The 23,688-nt window shown below is 37.4% G+C and overlaps 1 protein-coding gene across 3 annotated transcripts in view; it reads right to left on the bottom strand.

Moving 5' to 3' along the window:
- Positions 1-23,688, bottom strand: part of FAF1 (Fas associated factor 1) — a 620,612-nt gene that overhangs the window by 135,144 nt on the left and 461,780 nt on the right. For all 3 annotated transcript variants that reach the window (XR_010321387.1, XR_010321388.1, XM_010591294.3), the window contains exons 14-15: positions 9,120-9,256; positions 4,877-4,965 (exon numbers count right to left, since the gene is read on the bottom strand). Coding sequence is in view for 1 of the 3 variants with exons in the window: in XM_010591294.3 (XP_010589596.1) it covers positions 4,877-4,965; positions 9,120-9,256 (226 nt within the window). In the remaining 2 variants the exon portion in view is untranslated. The remainder of the gene's footprint in view (positions 1-4,876; positions 4,966-9,119; positions 9,257-23,688) is intronic.

The raw sequence follows: 23,688 nt of genomic DNA on the forward strand, positions 1-23,688 counted from the left end.
GCTCTGGAGCAGTGGAGGCCTTGGGGCGTCCGAGGCCGCTGCTGTGAGGAGGTGGTGGAAAGCTGGCTGGGAATGGCCGGCTAGGAAAGGTTGCCCAGCTCCGGGTTCCGTTCAAGCACTGTTGAAGCAGGAAACCGCGGCGACTCTGCGAAGACCGTCTCTGAATGTCTTCTTTAGTGAAGTGTCTATTCATATCTTTTGCCCATTTTTTAATTGGGTTATTTGTCTTTTTGCAGTTGAGTTTTTGCAGTATCATCTAGATTTTAGAGATAAGGTGCTGATCAGAAATGTCATAGCTAAAAACTTTTTCCCAGTCTGTAGGTAGTCTTTTTACTCTTTTGGTGAAGTCTTTGGATGAGCATAGGTGTTTGATTTTAAGGAGCTCCCAGTTATCTAGTTTTTCTTCTACATTCTTTATAATGTTTTGTGTACTGTTTATGCCATGTATTAGGGCTCCTAACATTGTCCCTATTTTTTCTTCCATGATCTTTATCATTTTAGATTTTATATTTAGGTCTTTGATCCATTTTGAGTTAGTTTTTGTGCATGGAGTGAGGTATGGGTCTTGTTTCATTTTTGTGCAGATGGCTATCCAGTTATGCCAGCACCATTTTTTAAAAAGACTGTCTTTTTGTTTTGGGGCCTTTGTCAAATATCAACTGCTTATATGTGGATGGATTTATGTCTGGATTCTCAATTCTGTTCCATTGGTCCATGTATCTGTTGTTGTACCAGTATCAGGCTGTTTTGACTACTGTGGCGGTATAATAGGTTCTAAAATCAGGTAAAATAAGGCCTCCCACTTTGTTCTTCTTTTTCAGTAATGCCGTATTTATCCGGGGCCTCTTTCCCTTCCATATGAAGTTGGTGATTTGTTTCTCCATCTCCTCAAAGAATGTCCTTGGGATTTTGATCAGAGCTGCATTAAATGTATAGATCGCTTTTGGTAGAATAGACATTTTTATAATGTTAAGTCTTCCTATCCATGAGCAAGGTATGTTCTTCCACTTATGTAAGTCTCTTTTGGTTTCTTGCAGACATGTACTGTAGTTTTCTTTGTATAAGTCTTTTTCATCTCTGGTAAGATTTATTCCTAAGCATTTTATCTTCTTAGGGGCTACTGTAAATGGCATTGATTTGGTGATTTCCTCTTCAATGTTCTTTTTGTTGGTGTAGAGAAATCCAGCTGATTTTTGTATGTTTATCTTGTATCCTGATACTCTGCTGAACTCTTCTATTGGTTTCAGTAGTCTTCCTAAGGATTCCTTAGGGTTTTCTGTGTATAAGATCATGTCATCTGCAGATAGAGATACTTTTACTTCTTCCTTGCCAATCTGGATGCCCTTTATTTCTTTATCTAGTCTAATTGCCCTGGCTAGGACTTCCAGCACAATGTTGAATAAGAGTGGTGATAAAGGGCATCCTTGTCTGGTTCCCGATCTCAGTGGGAATGTTTTCAGGCTCTCTCCATTTAGGGTGATCTTGGCTGTTGGGTTTGTATAGATGCCCTTTATTATGTTACGAAATTTTCCTTCTATTCCTATTTTGCTGAGAGTTTTTATCATGAATGAGTGTTGAACTTTGTCAAATGCCTTTTCTGCATCAATTGATAAAATCATGTGATTCTTGTCTTTTGTTTTATTTATGTGGTGGATTACATTAATTGTTTTTCTAATGTTGAACCATCCCTGCATACCTGGTATGAATCCCACTTGGTCATGGTGAATTATTTTTTTGATATGTTGTTGAATTCTATTGGCTAGAATTTTGTTGAGGATTTTTGCATCTACATTCATGAGGGATATAGGTCTATAATTTTCTTTTCTTGTGGTGTCTTTACCTGGTTTTGGCATCAGGGATATGGTGGCTTCACAGAATGAGTTTGGTAGTATTCCGTCATTTTCTATGCTCTGAAATACCTTTAGTAGTAGTGGTGTTAACTCTTCTCTGAAAGTTTGGTAGAACTCTGCAGTGAAGCCTTCAGGACCAGGGCTTTCTTTTGTTGGCAGTTTTTTGATTACCCTTTCAATCTCTTCTTTTGTTATGGGTCTATTTAGTTGTTCTACCTCTGATTGTGTTACTGTAGGTAGGTAGTGTGTTTCTAGGAATTCATCCATTTCTTCTAGGTTTTTAAATTTGTTTAAGTATGGTTTTTCATAGTAATCTGATATGATTCTTTTAATTTCAGTCGGGTCTGTTGTAATATCGCCCATCTCATTTCTTATTTGGGTTATTTGCTTCCTCTCCTGTTTTCTTTTTGTCAGTTTGGCCAGTGGTTTATCAATTTTGTTGATTTTTTCAAAAAACCAGCTTTTGATCTTGTTAATTCTTTCAATTGTTTTTCTTTTTTCAGTTTCATTTAGTTCATTAGTTCAGCTCTAATTTTTATTATGTGTTGTCTTCTGGTGCCTGTGGGTTTCTTTTGCTGCTCTCTTTCTATTTGTTCAAGTTGTAGAGATAATTCTTTGATTTGGGCCCTTCTTTTTGGTATGTGTGCATTTACTGATATAAATTGGCCTCTGAGCACTGCTTTTGCTGTGTCCCAAAGGTTCTGATAGGAAGTGTTTTCATTCTCATTGGATTCTCTGAATTTCTTTATTCCATCCTTAATGTCTTCTATAATCCAGTCTTTTTTGAGTATAATTTTTTTATGATCACAGTCGAATGCTTGTGTTAATGAAACACTGGTAAATATTTTTCTGGTATTCTCTGCTTTCAGCCAAGATTCATCTGATATAAGTAATGATATCCCTTGTTGTACGTCCTCTTCTGAATCTTGCTTGTATTTCTGGCAGTTTTTTCAGTTTGAGAAATACCAACTGTGTTCTTCTCTTTTGGTTTTATAATTCCAGGTCTTTGCATATTTCATTATAATACTTTATCTTCTTGAGCTGTCCTTTGAAGTCTTCTGTTCAGCTCTTTTACTTCAATTCTTCCATTTATTTTTGATACTCTATGATCAAGAACATGTTTCAGAGTCTCTGCTGACATCCATTTTGGTCTTTTCTTTCTTTTTAATGACCCCTGCTTTCTTCATGTATGATGTCCTTGATGTAATCCTACAACTTGTTTGGTCTTTATCATTAGTGTTCAATGTGTCCAATCTATTGAATGGTCTCTAAATTTAGGTGTGATATACTCAAGGATGTACTTTGGCTCTCGTGGACATGCTCTAATTTTCTTTAGCTTCAACTTGAACTTACATATGAGCAACTGACAGCCTGTTCCATAGTCCGCCCCTGGCCTTGTTCTGACTGATGATATTGAGCTTTTCTATCGTCTCTTTCCACAGACGTAGATGATTTGATTCCTGTGTATTCCATCTGGTGAGGTCTACGTGTATAGTCACCACTTATATGGTTGAAAAAAAGTATTTGCAGTGAATCAGTCCTTGGTCTTAGAAATTCTATCACGGGATCTCTGGTGTTGCTTCTATTACCAAGGCTGTATTTTCCAACTACTGGTTCTTCTTTGTTTCCAACTTTTGCATTCCAGTCACCAGTAATTATCAATGCATCTTGACTGCATATTTGATCAATTTCAGACTGCAGAAGTTGGTAAAAATCTTCAATTTCTTCATGTTTGGCCTTAGTGGTTGGTATGTAAATTTGAATAATAGTCATATTAACTGGTCTTCCTTGTAGGTGTATGGATATTATCCTATCACTGACACTGTTGCACTTCAGAATAGATCTTGAAATGTTCTTTTGATAATGAATGAACACCATTCCTCTTCAATCTGTCATTTCTTGAATAGTAGGCCACATGATTGTCTGATTCAAAATGGCCAATACCAGTCCATTTTAGCCCACTAATGCCTAGAATATCAATCTTTATGTGTTCCATTTCAATTTTGATGATTTCCAACTTTCCTACATTCACACTTCATATATTCTACATTCTGGTAATTAATGGATGTTTGCTGTTTCTTTTTTGTTTTTTTGTCTCATTTTAAGTAATGGCACATCAGCAAATGAAGGTCCTGAAAGCTTTATTTCAGCCATGTCATTAAGGATGACTCTGTTTTGAGGAGGCAGCTTTTCTCCAGTCATATTTTCTGTGCCTTCCAACCTGATGGGCTAATCTATCACACAATGTTCAGCTGCTATTCCTAAGGTTTACACTGGCCAATTATTTTAGAAGTAGATTGCCAGGTCCTTCTTCCTACTTTGTCTTAATCTGGAAGCTCTGCTGAAACCTGTCTACCCCTGGTAGCCCTGCTGGTATTTGAGATACCGGTGGCATAGCTTCCAGCATCACAGCAACACACAAGCCACCACAGGACAACAAACTGATAGGCGTGTGGTGGGCACAGTGCCTAGCACGTCATAAATAATCAGTAAGTGTTGGCTATTACTGTCATTATCAGTAATGATGCTATTATTATTTTATTTGATGCCTCCTGTTGTCTATGCCATCTGCATATGCTTAGGGGATTGGGAATTTTAGAATTCTGATATTTTTTCCTAATTCTCATAGTGCTTCAGAAATATATTCAAATGTAAAATTTATTTATTGCTAATCAATCTCAATATTTAAAAGGAGTAACAGGACCTTAAAAATGAGTTATAAAACTCATATAGTACATGATTTCCTGGACTGAAGTTTCATCTGTAAAATTCCTCAGAATTAATTTCCTGCAAACTGATCTCCCACCAGCCCCTCAAACCTGGCAAAGTAGTCCATAAATTAGACAAACTGTTGAGTCTTGGGGTCATGAGAAGAATGGACTACCTCACAGCATAACAGATCTTGGTTAATCTGGAAATGCATCTTCCTAATTCTTATTTATCAAACATGACATGGGCACGTATCATCATTTGACAAATGACTTCACCAAAATCCTATTAAAGGTCTGCTTAACCTTTAACCTTACCTCATCCTTTATATCTTCCTGTTGTTGGGCCGTGAAGATCTCCATTGCAGCCATGAGTCTCATCATTAACTCATCCACTGTTGTGTTTCCTAGCAACACATGGAGATGGCCAAACTTCACATTATTAAAGTTATTAAAATATGGAAAGTCATTCTAGAATTAATCAGAAAGGAATAACTAAAGTCTAAATAAATACAGATTAGTATGCTAATATCTAATTAAAATACTTTCATGGTTTCACTGAAACTTTCCAATAAGAGTAAAGCAGTATACTGGCAGTTGAAATTTCAGTATATTCACATTTGAGGGAGCAATCTCTTAATCAGAACTTTTAGAACTGTAAAGAGGAACGCCCAATTCATGAGTACCAAAAGTTCTTTCAAGTTATGAAAACATAGCTATCTAATTACCCTAGCAACAACGACCATTTGCTTACATATCAGTGATAAAGATAACCACTTCACATGTATCATTTTATTTAATATGAAGGCATTGTTATCATTTTGATTTTACAGAGAAGAAAACCAAGGTTTAGAGAGCTTAAGTAACCTGCCCAACCAAGGTCAAACTGGTTAAGTGGTGGGGCCAGGATTTGAAAACAGATGGATGTGACTCAAAAGCCACCTCAGTACATTGTCCTTTAATTAGTAGTAGTATTTTTTGTCATTAAAAATTCCCTGGTGAAACAAACAAAATTCAATTTCTGAAAAAAAATTTGATTTCTTTTTCTGCCCAACTGATATTCTTCCCTCTCAGGCTACTTTCAAATTACCATACAATAATTCTTCATGAAGAGGGCATTTTAAAAGTCTGATTTTCCTTAATGTTACTTATTCTCTGTCTAACTCGATAACAAACATAGAGCACATACATGGCATTTTCTGAATGCATCCATTCCTTGTTATTTGCTTTGGATGCATTTACAAAAATGCAGTGTGTGAGGATACATGAAGATATATCAATTCTTCTCTTTTCTCAAACTACAAGAAGAAAAATTGAGTTTTCTCCAGGGCCTAAGAAGAGGTCTTCTTGACTCATTAATTTAATGGCCACCAACGGGATAGTGCACAGCGAGCATCCTAGCTGGTGTTTTTCTAGAGAAGGGCTTGACTACATGATCTTCCAGTGATCATTTTCTCAATTTTTCTTATAACCACTGGCAGCATGGGGTCAGGAAGCGTCTGTGGTCCTTAGCAATAAAATGATCCAGTTTGGTCACATAAGCATTACTCTCTCAATAAATGGACTATAGAACCGAGAAAACAGAAATGATTTAAAAAAAAAAAGATCTAGTATCAAGAAATTGTCTAGCACTTCATAAATAAACATCCATTTCATAGACAAATAAATGGACAAGTGTCTGAACGAGTGACTATAGCTAAGATCAAATTTTTTTATCTGCAAAACAGAGATAATATAATCTCTGTAGCGTTCTTAGAAAGAGTAGAGATAACATAAAGCGCCTGGTACATAATGCATACAAAATCATTGGTATAGTTATTAACAGATACGAAAGATGGCAAAAAGTTTAACAGCATCTTCAGTGTAGATTTTGTTACTGGGCAAGTCTCTGGGCTTCCATTTCTCATTTGCAAACTGACTAAGGTTCAGAGCACGAAGCATGAATATTTTATGGAGCGTACTGGAATCCTCAATGGGAAAATACTATAGTTGTGCCGATGACTACATATTGGCCATTAATTTCCAGACTTAAGTCACTGCTCATCAGGTATGTTTTAGCCTTACCTGGAAGGACCCACTGTCAAAATGGACTTGTAGGTACTTTACACTTAAGCCCTAAATGATCCAAGATGGAGAAAAGTACCAGTTAAAGCAGCTCAGGGCCAACTCACAGTCTACCGCAGTGGTTCTTAAACATTTTGGTCTTAGGCTCCCTTTATATTCTTAAAAACTAATGAGACCCCCAAAGAACTTTTGTTTATGTGGGTTATAGCTATCAATATTTACTGGATTAGAAATTATAATGGAAATCTTAAAAAAACACTTGTTTATCAATTCATTTAAAAGTAATAATAAACCCACTACCTGTTAAATAACACATTTTTGTGAAAAAAATGACCATACTTTCCAAAAAAAAAAAATGTAGTGAGTGGCATTGTTTTAATATTTTTGTAAATCTCTAGCGTTTAGCTTAATAGAAGAAAACTGGATTTTCATATCTGCTTTTGCATTAAACCAATTACAATATGTTGCTTTGGTTGAAATTTACCAAGAAAACCTGGCCTCACATAGACATGCAGTTGGAAAAAGGAATGTTTTAATAGATAATTGTGGATATCCTTCTTTGATACTATACCCAAACTATTAAGTGGAAGTTTCTTTAATGGTGCGTGTGGAATATGAACTGTGTGTGTTTTGTTACATTAAAATACATTGGTCTATCTTGTACTTTGAATGGGTCTTTTACCGGTGGTTGATTTTACAACATCATGCATTTGGCATTTGGAAAATACTGGCTCACTGAATGCTGATACATTCAGAAGATTATCTACAAAAAGATCACATTTGTTAATATCATCAGAAAAGTATTGAACTTGTCAATCTTATGGTGGTAGATATAAATTTTCTTTTGAAAGCTCCTATTTTATCACTGATGACAAATACTGCCAATTATTTTTCTTCAAGTGACAGTCTCACTTTGTTCATTTTGGAGAAACTGTCTGTCAAATACCCAGGCTGTATGACCATAGTCTGTCTGTCAGTCATATTTTCAAGTAAAAATGATCTTCAGTAAAAAAAGAAGTTTAGCTCACAAGTGAAGCAACCACAAGTATTTTGGTATGCAGCAGGGGGGCTTTATGCCGACCTCCCATTGTGCCACACAGAACTATTAAGAGGGCTGAGATTAAATAAAAGTAGTAACTTCTAGTGCTTCATCAATGACATTCTAATTTTTTTTTTCTAAACCATGAGTACATGATGGTAAAGAATATGATGATATGATGACTACCAGTACAATTTCGTGCCATGGCCTTGATTAGTGTTAAGGCGCCAGCTGTTTTACACACCATTGCTTTTGCACCACTAGTCCAAACGTCAACAAAGTGAAAAAGGCAAATAACATCTGCATATCATTATTAAAATAATTTTGACCTTGCGGATTCTCTGAAAGGGTCTAGGGACCTGGGGGAGGGGTAGAGCAGGGAGAGGTAGTAGTGGTCCCTGGACTACACCTTGAGAACCACTAGCTATTGCAATATTGCCTCTGACAGGAAAAGCAGCAATGAGATGTTATCTTTATTATCCATTTACCCTCTGCAAATCAGTTCCCCCAGCAGGTCTTCTTTAACACTGTTTATGAAACCATATGCTCTAGTTATGGAAAAAACAGAAAACAGTACAGGTTTTGTTTTATTTGAGTTTTTAAAGAGGTAGAGTTTATCTTTCCTTCCCCTATCATATTAACTACTATAGAACTTTTGACTTAAATGAGGGGAGAAATGCAGTATCCCAGATACTATGCAAGCTTTAGCTTGGGGCACTTGAAAATCTTTTTCCTTGTGGTATAGTGAAAATACACTGTTTTCAATTTAAGCTTTACCACGAATAAGGTAATATTTTACACTAATCCTTGGGGGTGCATCAGTAACAGTAAAAAATATATATGTATACATATAATTGTGGTTTCTGGGTATATATATAATTCACTTATTTTTGTGTTAAGAAAAGGCATTGTGATTAAATTCACAGGCATCCTCTAGGTTCATGCCTCAGAGCTGCATCCTAGACATGGATTGACAAAAATAAGGAGAAACAACTACCACTGTGAACTATTTGATTTGTAATATATAGTCACTATGAGTCAGAATCGACTTGACGGCAACGGGTTTATACAGTCACTGGATTTTCTAGAAAACTGAAGATAAGCATTTCTTTCAACTAATCAACATTACAGCAAGAAATCAATATATATATGAAATATCATATTTGACAGCTGACTATGACCTAAATACTAGGTTAGAGAGTTGAGAAATTCTGAACATTTAACTTGAGTATCTATGTCCCAGGGGCTCTGTAATTTAATTAAGATGTTTCTGTTGGATTTTCATGTAATGCATTTAATTTTTCATAGGACCTATACTTTTTGGAGATGTTCTTCCCTAGGGTGTTCTATATTTTAAAATGCAATAATATTTTATCAATAAAAATATTGTAAGCTTTGCAAATAAAAATCAGATCATCACATATACAAGACTCTATTCCCATGTGACATGTACTTTACCTTGTATCACATTTAACACTTCATTAGATGATCGCTTTCCCATAATAATCAGGAAAAGTGGAAACTGATCTGTTTTTTGAGTCCGAATGGTTTGTGCAACAACACTGCCAAAGTGTCTAGTGCACATTGTCAGAAATCTAAAATGAGATAAAATCCAAAGTAAGTTTCATTTTGGAATTTAATAAATTTACCAGTATCCCAACAAAAAACTCACTGTTTTATTAGTTATGTTAAAATTAGATAAGGCTGTCTGATATCAGTATATAAAATCTTGCTATATTGATTTTTCAACTAAATCATAAATGATTACCATATAAAAAAGCAGGAAACACATCTTAAATGCTGTCTCAGGTTGACAGCATAGAATTCTTAATCCTAAGCATCATAAGCTGTACTAGCCTAAACTACAAGAAAACAAACCAAATGAATTTCAAGAAGACAGAATTCCTTAAATAGGACAAACAACATCGTGTGATACAAAGATAAATTGAGTAGCATCATCCTAAGAAACAGGATTTAGCAATGAAAACATTTTCACAAGTCATTAGAATCATGAATTACACTTTAGTGTTTTCTCCAGCAGTAGCAGGTCTTCTAGTTTCATACTTAGTATGAGATAAAAATAATAATTCTAAGCTTTTGACCAAAAAAGCTCAGAGATATTAGCATACCGAAGTCTAGCATTAGTATTCTTAACACGATCTGGAATAAATGAAAAAACTGATAAAGCTTTTCTCTTCTATTAGAGGACTGTTCGAAATTAGCATTTCTTTCAAGAGAAAAGGGTAGCTTATGATATGTTTTCAGATCTGATGGTAAAAAGTAAATGTCATAATAATAATGAATTATGAAAGACCAAATGCAAATATAGAATGCTTTAATAAGATCCAATTTAATAAAGTCTGTAAAAATAATGGACTTTTAATAACACAGGTCACAAAAGGCAAAACAGTGGAAATTCTAGGGACTAGCCACTGGTACTGGCTTATTAATTCTTAATTATGTGCATGAAAGGCAACTTAAATCGTGTGTTTTCTTATGCCTTATGATAATATTTTAGGTAACAACTCCTCTGAAATGTATGTTCTAGCTGATGAGCAAAGTCTTGTCGTCACATGCATTAAGAAGGTAAATCTATTTGAAAAGACAAACGGCATTAAAATGTCATGTGCTCAGATTCATTTGATATCCAAATCCAAAACAGAATCAAACCTCTTAATTTTTAAAGCCAATATATTTCCTGTCTATAGAAATTCATCCCAGAAATTTAAGCTGATTCCTCCTCAAAACCTGTGCTGTGACTACAGAAACTCTAGACTGTGTTAAGGGACGCTACAACTGTTGGCAAGAGTGTCAAGACAAGTTAGTACCATTGTAATAAGTTCACTGAGAGGCAAGTTCGTATGCACATTTAGAGCAGCAATAACCACAACTAATAGCAATCTGAAATGACAAGGCCTTAAGAAATCCATTGTTGGCCATGAAATTCCAGTGCCTCCATGAAAATTCAGATCTTCACATTCCACAACTATTATGGGATAAAAGGTGCTCAAGCAGCCTAAACCTCCATACTAAATTTCACACCCATATAGCTTCAGCTCATAAATGGGGATGTGTAGATCAGCAGACTAGAAAGTTAGGATCTCATTTTTCTTTTTGCTTCTTACTAAAATATTTCAAGTCAGTCTTGACCCTGATCTGTCCATTGGCAACCTTTGAAATTAAAGATGTCAAAAAACAGTTGGAATGGAAGGGAGAAAAAAAGCCCTTGTTGCTTCCACACCAATGGATTAAGCGGATATCACACAGCAGATGCCCATCACAATGCTAGCCTCACAAGTGATATTAAACACTAGCTGAACAGAGCAAGATACCCACCAACCCCCCAAAAAAGGAAAAAAAAAAAAAAAAAAGAGGGATAAAGGAAGGCTGGTTTTAGTTGTTTTCAGAATTTAATTCCAAGACAATCTGCCTGGAAATTACTTACTTCCAAAATTCTCTTTTTGTAAACATGAACCAGAAAGGGAAATAACTGAAAAATGTAGGCATCTTATTTGGTTTAAAATAATATATAACACAAATTTCAAAGCTACATGAAGTATACTCAAGAGATACACACCTTTCAAAGGCACACAGCCGTTCAATTAACTAGAAGATAGAACTAAGTGATCAGTTTTCTACCAGGTACTGGCAAATTACTCTAATTTTTTGGAAGTAGTTAAGAAATATTTTGGGATCATACAGCCAGCTCACACTTTACAGTGGCCTAAACAAACAATTTGTTCTAATCAAAGAGAGACTTTGTTAAAATTTTAATTAATCTGATTAATCTTCCTGAGACCTGAATCATGTTTATTTTGAGATTTTCAAACAGCAATCATCGAGAGCCTGTAAGGCCAATGGACAGTACCAAATTACAAAATTCCTACTTGTCAGTTCCTTCCATTATAATTTACAAGGACTTAAGGTAGCACTTCATAAGATATAAAATCTTTCTCATGGCTGGGAGGCTCTGCTTTTCCCCCCCTCAAAAATCACAAAACAAAGTCATCATATACAGCACATACCAGCAGCAGCAATAAATTCAGTTCAAAACATTAGAGGAAAAAAAGGCATGGAAAAAACAAGTTGTTGTTTTAAGAGAGGAAGTGTGGTTCTACTAATTGTAGTATTTTCTTCCTTTTGAAGACAAAAACATTTGCCAGTGCATCCAGGGGCAACACTAACCTTGTCAGCCTAGCTGTACACAATGCTCATCAGAGTCAGATATCATGAAGGAGTTCTTAAAATCTCAAACCCAAAGAGGAAACCAATGACAACTATTCTGTGACAAAGTGAAATGGCTTTCTTTTTTAATTACAAAAGATTTGGATAAATCAAACAACTCACCTATTATAAATCAAATAAACCCTCAAAACCGCAAGCCAAAAACGACAAATTTGAAGACAAAGAATAAATACCCTCATGGCACAGTGGTTAAGAATACAGCTGCTAATGAAAAGGCTGGCAGTTCGAGTCCACCAGCTGCTCCTTGGAAACCATCTGGGGCAGTTCTACTCTGTCCTATAGAGTCTCTATGAGTCGGAAATGACTCCAAGGCAAAGGGTTTTGGTTTAAACGAAGGAGAGAGGGAAGGAAGAAAGGAGGCAGGCCTGAAAAAAATGAATGAAAGAAAATAATCACAAACCAGGTATAATGAAGCAACATATTGGTGGTGGTGGGATGGGTAGTGGACAAGGAGGGAGGGGGTGGTTAGAGAATAGGAAGTCTGTCCTTTAGCTTTGCTAAAGAAGCAAAATATAATTACATAAGTCACTGACTTTTACTAAGGCTGCACTTCAGCATAAAATATACACTAAAATGAACCCAGCAATTTCAGGGAAGGGGGATGAAATTCCACGAACTCTTATTGCCTACCTACTGTATAACAGGTACTGTAAAAGAAGGGACACTGATAAAAACAGAGGCAACAAAATTGCAAACTACTCTATTTGAGAATTTCTGATTATTACATTTCAGTGTGACTTCCGTAAGTTTAAGGAGCCCTGGTGGTGTACTGGTTAAAAACTCTACTGCTAACCCACCAGCCATTCCACAGGAGAAACGTTAACTTTATAGCCTTGGAAACCCTATGGGGCAGTTCTACTCTGTCCTATTGGGTCTCTATGAGTCAGAGTCAACTCGACAGCAACAAGTTTGGTTTTCATAAGTTTAAAGGCACTTCAGATATAAAGTGGGAGTACTATCTATCTTTAGAATTTTTGCAAGGATGAAATGAGATACAATACAAAAAGCACTTGCAATCGTGCCTGGATCATAAACCAAAAAACGAAAACCTGCTGCCGTCGAGTTGATTCTGACTCCCAGCAACCTGATGGGACACAGCAGAACTGCCCCATAGGGTTTACAAGGAGTGCCTGGTGGATTCGAACTGCCGACCTTTCAGTTAGCAGTTGTAGCTCTTAACCACTATGCCACCAGAGATTTCATGCCTAGATCATGGTAGGCCCATAAAATTGGTAGCTATTTTATTATTTTATTCCCCCATGTGTCTATCAGTTTGTCGTACTGTGGGGGCTTGCATGTTGCTGTGATGCTGGAAACTATGCCACCAGTATTCAGATACCAGCAGGGTCACCCATGGAGGACAGGTTTCAGCTGAGTTCCCAGACTATGACAGACTAGGAAGAAGGACCTGGCAGTCTACTTCTGAAAAAGCATTAGCCAGTGAAAACCTTATGTATAGCAGCAGAACACTGTCTGATACAGTGCTGGAAGATGAGCCCCCAGGTTGGAAGGCCCTCAAAAGATGACTGGGGAACAGCTGCCTCCTCAAACTAGAGTCGACCTTAATGACGTGGATGGAGTAAAGCTTTTGGGACCTTCATTTGCTGATGTGGCATGACTCAAAATGAGAAGAAACAGCTGCAAACATCCATTAATAACCAGAACCTGGAATGCATGAAGTATGACTCTAGGAAAATTGGAAATCGTCAAAAATGAAATGGAATGCATAATCATCGATATCCTAGGCATTAGTCAGCTGAAATGGACTGGTACTGGCCATTTTGAATCGGTCAATCATATAGTCTACTATGCTGGGAATGACAACTCAAAGAGGAATGGAGTTGCATTCATCATCAAAAAGAATGTTTCAAGATCTATCCTGAAGTACAACACTGACACTGACACTGATAGGACAATATCCATACACCTACAAGGAAGACCAGTTAATACAACTATTACTCAAATCTACGCACCAACCACTAGGGCCAAAGATGAAGAAATAGAAGATTTTTATCAGCTGCTGCAGTTTGAAATTCATCGAACATGCAATCAAGATGCATTGATAATTACTGGCGATTGGAATGTAAAAGTTGGAAACAAAGAAGGACCAGTAGTTGGAAAATATGGCCTTGGTGATCGAATGATAGAATTTTGCAAGACCAATGGGTTCTTCATTGCAAATACCTTCTTTTACCAACATAAACAACGACTATACACATGGACCTCGCCAGATGAAACACACAGAAATCAAATTGACTACATCTATGGAAAAAGACGATGGAAAAGCTCAATATTATCAGTCAGAACAAGGCCAGGGGCCGACTGTGGAACAGAACATCAATTGCTCATATGAAAGTTCAAGCTGAAACTGAAGAAAATCAGAGCAAGTCCACGAAAGCCAAAATATGACCTTGAGTATATCCCACCTGAATTTAAAGACCATCTGAAGAATACGTTTGATGCGTATTTTGAACACTTGTGACCGAAGACCAGACGCGCTATGGAATGATATCAAGGACATCATCCATGAAGAAAGCAAGAAGTCACTGAAAAGACAGGAAAGAAAGAAAAGACCAAGATGGAAGTCAGAGGAGACGCTGAAACTTGCTCTCGAACATCAAGCAGCTAAAGCAAAAGGAAGAATTGATGAAGTAAAAGAACTGAACAGAAGATTTCAAAGGGCCTCTTGAGAAGACAAAGTAAAGTATTATAACGACATGCACAAAGAGCTGGAGATGCAAAACCAAAAGGGAAGAATGCACTTGGCGTTTCTCAAACTGAAAGAACTGAAGAAAAAATTCAAGCCTTGAGTTGCAATAGTGAAGGATTCTATAGGGAAAATATTAAACGGTGCAGGAAGCATCAAAAGAAGATGGAAGGAATACACAGAGTCATTATACCAAAAAGAATTAGTTGCTGTTCAACCATTTCAAGAGGTGGCATATGATCAGGAACTGATGGTACTGAAGGAAGGAAGAAGTCCAAGTTGCTCTGAAGGCATTGGCAAAAACAAGGCTCCCAGAATTGATGGAATATCAATTGAGATGTTTCAACAAATGGATGCAGCGCTGGAGGTGCTCACTCGTCTATGCCAAGAAATATCGAAGACGGCTTCCTGGCCAACTGACTGGAAGAGATCCATATTTATGCCTATTCCCAAGAAAGGTGATCCAACTGAATGTGGAAATTATAGAACAATATCATTAATATCACATGCAAGCAAAATTTTGCTGAAGATCATTCAAAAATGGCTGCAGCTGTATATCAACAGGGAACGGCCAGAAATTCAGGTTGGTTTCAGAAGAGAACGTGGAACCAGGGATACCACTGTTGATGTCAGATGGATCCTGGCTGAAAGCAGAGACTACCAGAAGGATGTTTACCTGTGTTTTATTGACTATGCAAAGGCATTCGACTGTGTAGATCATAACAAATTATGGATAATATTGGGAAGAATGGGAATTCCAGAACACTTAATTGTGCTCATGGGGAACCTTTACATAGATCAAGAGGTGGTTGTTTGGAGAGAACAAGGGGATACTGATTGGTTTCAATCTGGAAAGGTGTGCATCAGGGTTGTATTCTTTCACCATACCTATTCAATCTGTATGCCAAGCAAATAATATAAGAAGGTGGACTATATGAAGAAGAACGGGGCATCAGGATTGGAGGAAGACTCATTAACAACCTGCGTTATGCAGATGACACAACCTTGCTTGCTGAAAGTGAAGAGGACTTGAAGCACTTACTAATGAAGATCAAGACCACAGCCTTCAGTATGGATTGCACCTCAACATAAAGAAAACAACAAAAATCCTCACAACTGGACCAATGAGCAACATCATGATAAATGGAGAAAAAAATTAAGTTGTTAAGGATTTTATTTTACTGGGATCCACAATCAACAGCCATGGAAGAAACAGTCAAGAAATCAAAAGACACATTGCATTGGGTAAATCTGCTGCAAATGACCTCTTTAAAGCGTCGAAGAGCAAAGGTGTCACGGTGAAAACTAAGGTGCGCATGACCCAAACCATGGTATTTTCAATTGCAGCATATGCATGTGAAAGCTGAACAATGAATAAGGAAGACCAAAGAAGAATTGACCCCTTTGAATTGTGGTGCTGGCGAAGAATATTGAATATACCATGGACTGCCAAGAGAACAAACAAATCTGTCTTAGAAGAAGTACAGCCAGAATGCTCCTTAGAAGCAAGGACGGCAAGACTGCATCTTACATACTTTGGACATGCTGTCAGGGGATCAGTCCCTGGAGAAGGACATCATGCTTGACAGAGTACAGGGTCAGCGGAAAAGAGGAAGACCCTCAAAGAGGAGGATTGACACAGTGGCTGCAACAATGAGCTCAAGTATAACAATGATTGTAAGGATGGCTCACGACCGGGCAGCGTTCCGTTCTGTTGTGCATAGGGTCGCTATGAGTCGGAACCAACTCGATGGCACCGAACAACAATTTTATGATTATTAAATGCATATCATCACTTTCAGGATTAAAACAATAGCTTTTACTTGCAGGTGAACACTGAGTGATTTTTTTTGCATAGTAAGGTATAGCATTAAAGATTTGCTGGCTAAACAAAAAACGGTCATTGATTTTATTTTCATTCAGAAAATTAATGGACAGATAATATTTGGAAAATAAGAAAATGTAATTAGAGATGGTACAACTGTGCAATATTATAAGACTTCATACATTTGAAAGTGTATATAAAACTAAATCAGTTTTTCTTTCATTTATTTTTTATTGTGCTTTAAGTGAAAGTTTACAGTTTAAGTTAGTTTCTCATACAAAAATTTATATGCACATTGTTATGTGACCCTAGATGCCCTCCCTATAATGTGACAGCACACTCCTCCTTTTCACCCCAGATTTCTGGTGTCCATTCAACCAGCTCCTGTCCCTTTCTGCCTTCTCGTCTTGCCTCCAGACAGAAGCTGCCCATTTATTCTCATGTATCTACTTGAGCTAAGAAGCACGCTCTGCATGAGTATCATTTTATGTCTTATATTCCAGTCTAATCTTTGTCTGAAGAGTTGGCTTCAGCAATGGTTTTAGTTTTGAGCTAAGAGAGAGTCAGGGGGCCATGTCTTCTGGGTCCCTCCAGTCTCAGTCAGACCATTAAGTCTGGTCTTTTTACTTAAATCACTATTTTTCTTTTTAATACAGTTATGTTTAATGATGTTAATTAATTTAAAACCAAGAATCAGTATCATATTTTCTAACTGCCTATCCTTAAGCCGTTAAACACAATAAATGTCTTTCTGATTATTTGTGAACCATTTCTACAAAATGAGAGGCTAGTGGGCAGAAGAAATTCATGTTAAACAGCACTAAAGAACTTCTCCAGTATTACCTAATAGTTTGAGGCAAGACTTCTGTATACATTTCCTTAGCTATAGCTGCTAACCCTGTACTACTTCTTTTGAAGCCATCTTGGTTTAGAGAAGCTCTTGCCTTTAAAACAGATCAAATGGCAGTTTTTGCTATGGTAATAAGCCTCATTCCTTACACATATTCATTCATTTGTACAGTTACATTTATGCAGGTCGACAGAGAAACCAGCACTTAAGATAAAGGACCTGAAAAATCATCTACCCATCTAGCTAAGGCATAATTCTCTTTTCCTTTTAATAGAAAATTAAAGCCAAGGTCCTTCTATGTGGTGAGGTGAAACTTACCAACTTGCTAGCACTGTCAAGCATACCAAAACCAGGCCAACCAAAGAGTTTTGTCTCCTACCACATCGTAACTCCCACTTGCCTGCATGCCCATTCCATTGTTTAGCTCATTTCTGTAGTTCCTCTTGGGAATGATCTTCAGCATCCCTAGCACATGCCCCTTTGTCCTTTGAGGGTGGTTCTGATTTTTGGAAGTAGTCCTAAGTCCTTGGTTCAAACTGAGTCAGGTAAAGAGGGTGTATGACCAAGCTGGGGAACAATGACGATAAAGGCAGTAATCCTCAAACTTCAGTAGCCTAGGGAGTTTATTTAAAAGGCAAATTCCTCAGTCCCATACCCCAGAGATTCTGACTTAGTAGATCTGAGGTGAGGCCCAGGGAACAGCCTTTTTCATTCCCCCTACCATCTCTCCCCCAGGGTGATTCTGGTACAAGTGGTTAATGGACCACACTTTGAGAAACACTGCTTTCAGCACACAGGACTGCTTTCCTGTAAAGCTTTAAGCAGTCTCTGAAGGTAGTTCTTAAAAAAGTTGTCTCAAAATGTTTTATACAATGGTAGCTTCACTGGACGAAGTGTCTCATCTCCTGAGGTAACCATTTTGAATATGTTAATTCTCACTTGCTTCATTTGCATGAGTGAGCTCATCTGATGTGAGACACATGGACAAATACCTCAAAAGTTTGTAAGCTCCTGATGATGGAGGGGAAAAAAAAGCAAAGAAGTGAAAGTTGTAATATAAATTAGAATGGTCAAGGGAAGTCTTACTAAAAAGTTGAGATTTGATCAAAGACTTAAAAGAGGTATAAGGAGGGAATGAGAGTGACTTATCTAGGGGAGAGAATTCCAGGCAGAAAGAATAGTAAATACAAAGACCTTGAAGTTGGACAGTACCTGGCATATTTGAAAGGTAACACGAAGGCTACAATGGCTGCAGCAGAGTGAACCATAAAAGATAAAACTGATAATTTTGACTCATCATTTCTACATGGTAAACAAAACAAAACAAGTACTACCGCACACTGTTTGTTGTTTTTAGTTGCCGTGGAGTTAGCTTCAACTATGGTGACCTTATGTATAACAGAGTGTAACATTGTCTGTTCCTGTGTCATCTTCATGATCTTTGGTATGTTCGAGTCTATTGCTGTAGGTATTTTGTCAATCCTCCTCACTAAGGATATTCCCTTGATTTCACTGATTTTGTTTTTTGAGAGTGGTTTTGATTTTTGGAAATAATTCTAAGTCCTTGCTTCAAACTGAGTCAGGTAAAGAGGGTGTATGACTACTTCAGGGAACAATGACTACTTTACCAAACATGATGTCCTTTTCCACTGGTTGTTTTTTTTCTGATGACCTGCCCAAAGTAAATGAGGTGAAGTCTCGCTGTCCTTGCTTCCAAGGAGGATTCCAGTTATATTTCTTCTGAGGCTGATTTGTTCATTCTTCTGAAAGTTCACAGTATATTCAATATTCTTTGCCAACACCAAAACTCAAATATATCAACTCTTCTGACTTTCTTTTTCATTATCCAGTTTTCACATGCATTTGAGGTGACTGAAAAGACCACGGCATGGGACAGGCACATCTTAGTCATCAAAGTGATATCATTGCTGTTTCAAACTTTAAAGAAGTCTTTCGCAGCAGATTTGCCCAATAGATGGTTTGATTTCTTGACTACTGTTTCCATGGACGTTGATTGTTGATCCAAGTAGAATGAAATCATTGACAGCTTCAATTTTGTCTCCGTTTATCATAATTTTATCTGTCCAGTTGTGAGGATTTTCATTATCTTCATGTTCAGGCATAATCCATATTGAAGGCTGTGTAATCTTTGACCTTCATCAGTAAGGGCTAAAGTTGTCTTCATTTGCAGCAAGCAAGGTTGTGTCATCTGCATATTATTGTTAATTATATTGTTAACAAGTCCTTCTTCAATCTTGATGTCACCTTCTTCATATAGTCCAGCTCCACTAATTATTTGTTAAGCATACGGACTGAATAATGTGAAAGGATACAACTCTGCTGCACATCTTTTCCAATTTTGTTCTGTCTGAAAGACTGCCTCTTGATCCATGTACAGGCTCCTCATGAACACAAGTGTTCTGGAATTCCTCTTCTTTGTAGTGGTATCCATAATTTGTTATGATCCACATAGTTGAATACCTTTGTTTAGTCAATAAAACATAGGTAAACATCTTCCTGGTATTCTCTGCTTTTGGCCAAGAGTCATGTGATATCAGTAATATTATCCCTTGTTCCACATCCTCTTCTTAATCTGGCTTAAACTTCTGGCAGTTCCATATCAATGTACGGCTGCAACTGTTTTTGAATTATCTTCATCAAAAATTTGCTAGCATGCAAAATTAATGATATTGTTTGATAATTCCTACATTCTGCTTGATTGCCTTTCTTTGGAATGGACATGAGCCTGGATCTCTTCTAGTAGGGTGGCTAGGTAGCCATCTTTCAAATTTCTTGACAGATGAGTGCTTCCAGTGTTGCACCCATTTGTTGAAGCATATCAATTGGTACCACACACTGCTGTTGCTGTGTGCTGTCAATTCCAACTCACAGTGACCCTATAGGACAGGGCAGACTTGCCCCATCGGGTTTCCTAGGCTGTAATCTTTTTTTTTTTTTTTTTAATTTCTCATTCAAAACTTTATACACATATTGTTTTGTGACTTTGCTTGCAATCCCCACAATGTGACAACACGCTCCCCATCTTTCCACTCTGGGTTCCCTGTGCCCATTTGTCCAGTTCCTGTCCCTTCTGCCTTCTTGTCCTCCTTCCAGCCAAGAGTCTAGGCTGTAATCTTTATGGGAGCAGATTGCCAGGTCTTTTCTCATGTGGAGCCATTGGTGGGTTAGGACCTTTGACCTTTTCAGTTGGCATCTGAGTGCTTAACCCTTGCACCACCAGGGCTCCCGACTGAATACTGTTAGTTGAAGTGAAATTGGTACCAACTCCCTGGTGGACAATTAGTTAACATCTATTAAAATTACAAATACACATCTTAAAGTAGCAATTCTACATCTGGGAATTAATCCTATAGATATACGTTCATGTGGAAAGCACCTGTATACATGATTAGTGTAGTATTGTTCATATTAGCAGAAGAGTGGACATAACCCGAATGTCCATCTATAGAGCTGGGCTAAATACAGTATTTCATGGTATTGAAACAAATACTATGTAGCCATAAAATAGAAAAAGCTATATATGGAATATATTTAAGATATGTTAGCAGAAAAAACAAGGTGTCAAAGAGTGTTTACCATATGTATAAATGTGGGACAAATATAGTTGCTTGTTTATATATAAAATAATCTCTGGTAGGATAAATAAGAAGCTTATAACATTTTTCTTAGGAGGGTAACTTAGAGACAGAAGTAAAGAGGAGATTTTTAACTACTTTTTTTTTTCATCCTTTTTGCATTTTGATTAATGTGAATGTATTAGCCAATCATGAAATAAATATAAAATTTGAAAGTAAAGATAGTAATTCCTTACATAAATAAAGAAAAATAAAGTGTAATGTCGAAGTTTTAACATGACAATAATCACATTCGGCTATTTCTTCTCAGCTTCTTGTTTAAACATATCTTTTTCATCTTGTGGTAATCACTGGCTAGGTGGATACCATATTTTAGGCCTCTACATAATGGTAAACCAGCATTTCTAATAGTTGAATAATATTTTGTTGAGTAGATATATGTGCTGCCATATTTATAACTATTCACCCACAGCTAGACTTTTGCTTTTAGTTTTCTACATTATAAGCACTACGATCTTGTTGTTGTTAGGTGCCATTGAGAAGGTTCCGACTCATAGTGACCCTGTGTACAAAAGAACGAAACACTGCGTGGCCCTGTGCCATTCTCACAATCGTTGTTATGCTTAAGCCCACTGTTGCAGCCACTATGTCAATTCATCTCAATGATGGTATTCCTCTCTTTACCAAGCATGATGTCCTTCTCCAGGGACTGATCCCTCTGGATAATATGTCCAAAATATGTGAGACGAAGTCTTAACATCCTTGCTTCTAAGTAGCATTATGGTTCTAATTCTTCCAAGACAGATTTGTTCGTTCTTTTGGCAGTCCACACTACATTCAATATTCTTCACCAACGTCACAATTCAAAGGCGTCAATTCTTCTCTGGTCTTCCTTATTTATCACCCAGCTTTCCCATGCATTTGAGGCGGCTGAAAACACCATGGCTTGGGTGAGGTGCACCTCAGTCTTCAAGGTGACAGCTTTGCTCTTCAACAATTGAAAGAGGTCTTTTGGAGCAGATTTGCCCTCTGCAATGTGTCCTTTGATTTCTTGACTGCTGCTTCCATGGGTGTTGACTGTGGATCCAAGCAAAATGAAATCCTTGACAACTTCAACCTTTTCTTCATTTATCATGATGTTGCTTATTGGTCCAGTTGCAAGGATTTTTGTTTTCTTTATCTTAAGTTGTGATCCATACTGATGACTGTGGTCTTTGATCTTCAACAGTAAGTGCTTCAAGTCCCCTTAACTTTCATCAAGCAAGGTTGTGTCATCTGCATATCTCAGGTTGTTAGAAAGAAAGACTGTGAAGTGGAATGACTGGATGAAAGGGCAGAAACATTTAATGATTATTCATACATACTATCAAACCGTTTTCTAAAAGGATGGTATAATGCAAATATTATATGCACATTAGCAAACACAGTCAGACACAAGGTACTTTTAAGAATGCACAGGATGAGATTTTGGGATGATTTGATCTAAAAAGCACCTCTCACCTGTATGAGGCTCAGGCTTCCCAGTAATAGTAAACTGTAATACTGTCTCAGTAGATTAGTACTGAGAGTTAAAAAAAAAAAAAAAAAAAAGGCCAAATAACTTCTTAACCTACCTCCTTGCTGTCATCTATAAATCACTCAAGTGAAAAGGCTTTGAGATACTGGCAGTTTAATGACAGGGCTGCAGCTTATCTACAGGGGACTAATTTACACTAATTTTTGAAGGGGTGATAACCATAAATAGATAATTGGCTGTCCTTTTTCTTCTCACCACTAGTAAGAACATAAACATTTAAGCACAAGAACATTTCCCCATATAAGGGTTTACTATTTTTTTGATGAAGTAAAAGGGAGGCTCAAGAAGACAAGGTAAAGTATCATAATGATACATACAAACAGCTGGAGATAGAAAACCAAAAGGGAAGAACAGCTTTGGCATTTCTCAAGCTGAAAGAACTGAAGAAAAAATTCAAGCCTCGAGTTGCAATAGTGAAGGATTTTAAGTGGAAAATATTAAATGACACAGGAAGCATCAAAAGAAGATGGAAGGTCTGCATCCCACTTTGAAAAGTGGCATCTGGGGTCTTAAACACTAGCAAGCAGCCATCTAAAAGGCATCAGTTGGTCTCAACCCACCTGGATCAAAGGAGAATGAAGAACACCAAGGACACAAGGCGATTAGGAGCCCAAGAGACAGAAAGGGCCACATAAACCAGAGACTACATCATCCTGAGACCAGAAGAACTAGATGGCACCTGGCTATAACCGATGACTGCCCTGAGAGGGAGCACAACAGAGAACCCCTGAGGAAGCAGGAGAGCAGTGGGATGCAGACCCCAAATTCTCATAAGACCAGACTTAATTGTCTGACTGAGACTAGAAGGACCCCAGCGGTCATGGCCCCCAGACCTTCTGTTGGCCCAGGACAGGAACCACTCCTGAAGTCAACTCTTCAGACATGGATTGGACTGGACAATCGGTTGGAGAGGGATGCTGGTGAGGAGTGAGCCTCTTGGATCAGGTGGACACTTGAGACTATGTTGGCATCTCCTGCCTGGAGGGGAGATGAGAGGGTGGAGGGGGTTAGAAGTCGGCAAAATGGACACGAAAAGAGAGAGTGGAGGGAGAGAGCAGACTGTCTCATTAAGGGGAGAGTAATTGGGAGTGTGTAGAAAGGTGTATATGGGTTTTTGTGTGAGAGACTGACTTGATTTGTAAACGTTCACTTAAAGCACAATAAAAATTATTATTAAAAAAAAAAAAAAACTAAGATGAAAGGAATACACAAGTCATTATACCAAAAA

Source organism: Loxodonta africana, chromosome 3 (assembly GCF_030014295.1).
Source record: "Loxodonta africana isolate mLoxAfr1 chromosome 3, mLoxAfr1.hap2, whole genome shotgun sequence".
Lineage (NCBI taxonomy): Eukaryota > Metazoa > Chordata > Mammalia > Proboscidea > Elephantidae > Loxodonta > Loxodonta africana.